Source organism: Montipora capricornis, chromosome 13 (assembly GCF_036669925.1).
Source record: "Montipora capricornis isolate CH-2021 chromosome 13, ASM3666992v2, whole genome shotgun sequence".
In the NCBI taxonomy this organism is placed as follows: domain Eukaryota; kingdom Metazoa; phylum Cnidaria; class Anthozoa; order Scleractinia; family Acroporidae; genus Montipora; species Montipora capricornis.
This window is the reverse complement of record NC_090895.1, coordinates 34,196,202-34,198,701: the sequence shown is the minus strand read 5'-3', so window position 1 is coordinate 34,198,701 and position 2,500 is coordinate 34,196,202. Positions and strand designations below refer to the sequence as shown.

At 42.6% G+C, this 2,500-nt stretch overlaps 1 protein-coding gene across 1 annotated transcript in view; it reads left to right on the top strand.

Annotated features, from left to right (window-relative positions):
• Window positions 1–2,500, top strand: part of LOC138028385 (dynein axonemal heavy chain 2-like) — an 82,621-nt gene that overhangs the window by 53,490 nt on the left and 26,631 nt on the right. The window contains 3 exon segments of the mRNA XM_068875907.1: window positions 517–646; window positions 1,430–1,569; window positions 2,294–2,381. Coding sequence (XP_068732008.1) covers window positions 517–646; window positions 1,430–1,569; window positions 2,294–2,381 — 358 coding nt within the window.

Here is a 2,500-nt window from a genome sequence, read left to right as displayed (position 1 = left end):
CTCAAGGGTTGTAATGATAGGCTCCTCCGTTTTGGTCCACAAATGCACCAGAACTGGGCCCGGTTGTTCGAAAGCCGATTAACTTTATCCAAGATTAGCGCAAACTTCGGTTTCATTTTTTCAACTTTTTGGCGAAAGTTTCTTTTACTTTTTTTTGTTTTTCAAGATTGACCTCTTCTAATGTAAAATTTTGCCGAATACCAGCGTTGAAGAGAATTTGGGAGTAGAGAAATAAATTCCTTGGTAAAGTTTTAATCTGGGATTAGCATTAATCGGCTTTCGAACAACCGGGCCCAGGTTCTCGACTATTCTTGGTTTTCACATGACATCACGGCCGCCATGTTGGAGCCCCTAAACAAAGAAACGGCGGCCATGTTGGTGCCCCGACCAAATCCTCCGGGAATTTAATTCTATTATTGTGCAAAAGTTTTCTTTTGTTTTCGTTGAAAAACAAAGCTGTTGATCACGTGAGTGAAAGCCAACAATTCTAATCGCGTTTTATCTTTTCCTTTTAAGGAACCGCATCCGTATGTACCCAGCTTTTGTCAACTGTACCACAATTGACTGGTTTAGCGAGTGGCCTCAGGATGCGCTATTGGAAGTTGCTGAAAAGTACTTAGAAAGCATGGAACTTGGCGATGACGACGTAAGACCAATGTTTTTATCACGAAGACCTTTATCCTTTTTCTCAGCAAAATCGTCATTTTCATCTAGAGAACCAATATCCCTAGGAAACTTTCATGTATTTTAAGCTTGGAGCTAGAGGAATTTATCAATTTACATCCAAGGAGGGTCACCTACAATCTAAATGACCAGGGGCCCGTTTCTCGAAGGTGCCGAAACTTTACGGGCCATTTTCGGGTGTCACAATTCCCTTTGTATCTCAAGAACAGACAGGATTTAACTCGTCAAATTTCACAGTCGTTTTGCTTTTTGCTTCCTTGAAACAAGCGGTTTCCCGTTTCACAAATGGCTTTTCGGGCCTGGGGGGCCGTTTCTCGAAAGTCCCGAAACTTTACGGGCCATTTTCGGGTGTCACAATACCTTTTGTAACTCAAGAACGGAGAGCATTTAATTCGTTAATTTTTTACCTTGAAAACATGCATGTTAAAAGATCAGGTCTCCAAAACAAGCGGTTGGCAATTTCACAGATGGCTTTTCGGGCCCGAAAAGTTTTCGGGACTTTCGAGAAAACGGGTCACTGAAAGGCTTTCGGGACTTTCGAGAAACGGGCCCCAGGTCCTAGTTGTTAGAAGGGTGGATAGCGCTATCCACTGGATAACTCAATTGGCTTTGCTAGTGTTTATCCCGTTCAGTACGCTAACCAAGCCAATATGCAGTTTAAGATTTGACTCTAACAATCAAATGTAATAACAACAGAAATGAACGTTTGTTGTAGAAATAATATCTTTTTCTTACCGCGTTACAGACCAAAGGCAACGTGGCCAAGATTTTTGTAACGGTTCACAGATCGGTGGTTGATACAAGCAAACGAATGTTATTGGAGGTCAAGCGTCATAACTATGTCACACCTACCAACTACCTGGAGCTTGTGTCCGGATATAAAAAGTAAGCTATAACTTCCATCATCTACATCTACATCCACATCTACATCTTTCAGCACTCGGCAAAGTCCCTTTTTCGCTTGTGGATGTTTCTTCTTAGGTGGCCTCATACACCGTAAGCCTTTTTAGAGACATCACTACCAAGCCGGCCACTTCTGCTGTAGAGAACAAGACAGCCACAACACCGGGGACTACATCCCCTACTCTTCTCGAATAGTGTGTGGGTTCTTTAGCGTCCCACAGGGACCTAATGAACATAGAAGGTATTTGTGAGACGGGGCCTACGGTTTATAGTCCTTATCCGAGAAGACTTGAAAGTCTAACCATTTGGGGATGTAATTACAAAGGCAGCCTCTTTTTCCTCAGTTATTTTAAAAGATCCTGAGAGTTGATCCGACCGGTGTTCCAACCCGCGACCTCCTGCATGACGGCCCGATGCAAAACCAACTGAGCCAGCGGTGTCATTTCCGAGTTGCTGCATGCCTCAGTTTCAAAGCGAGTCCTGGTGCTCAACCATTCAAATGGAAATGAGTTGAGTATTCTTATTCAAGTCAAACTCATTTCCCTTTCAATAGTTGAGCACAAAGACTCACTTCGAAACCGACACACTGAAACAGCAACTCGGAAATCGCCTAATAGGTGGAGAGGAACTGTGCAAACCTTCGTGCACATGATTGTTGCAAGTTAACCAGGAATGACTTACCAGTCTCTGTTTTTTCCCTTTTTAGTTTGCTGCACGAGAAAAGGAAAGAGTTGGGTGATGCTGCTAATAAACTGAGAAATGGCCTGGACAAAATCGATGACACACGAGCTAAGGTGTTTAATAAGTGCCTAATCCTTTAAAAGAATTGATAAGACTACTCGAAGGTTTATTAGCAGAGATCGATTTGATGGTTTCTTTTAGTGGCTTTTTAGCCGAGAGTAAATCAAACAAA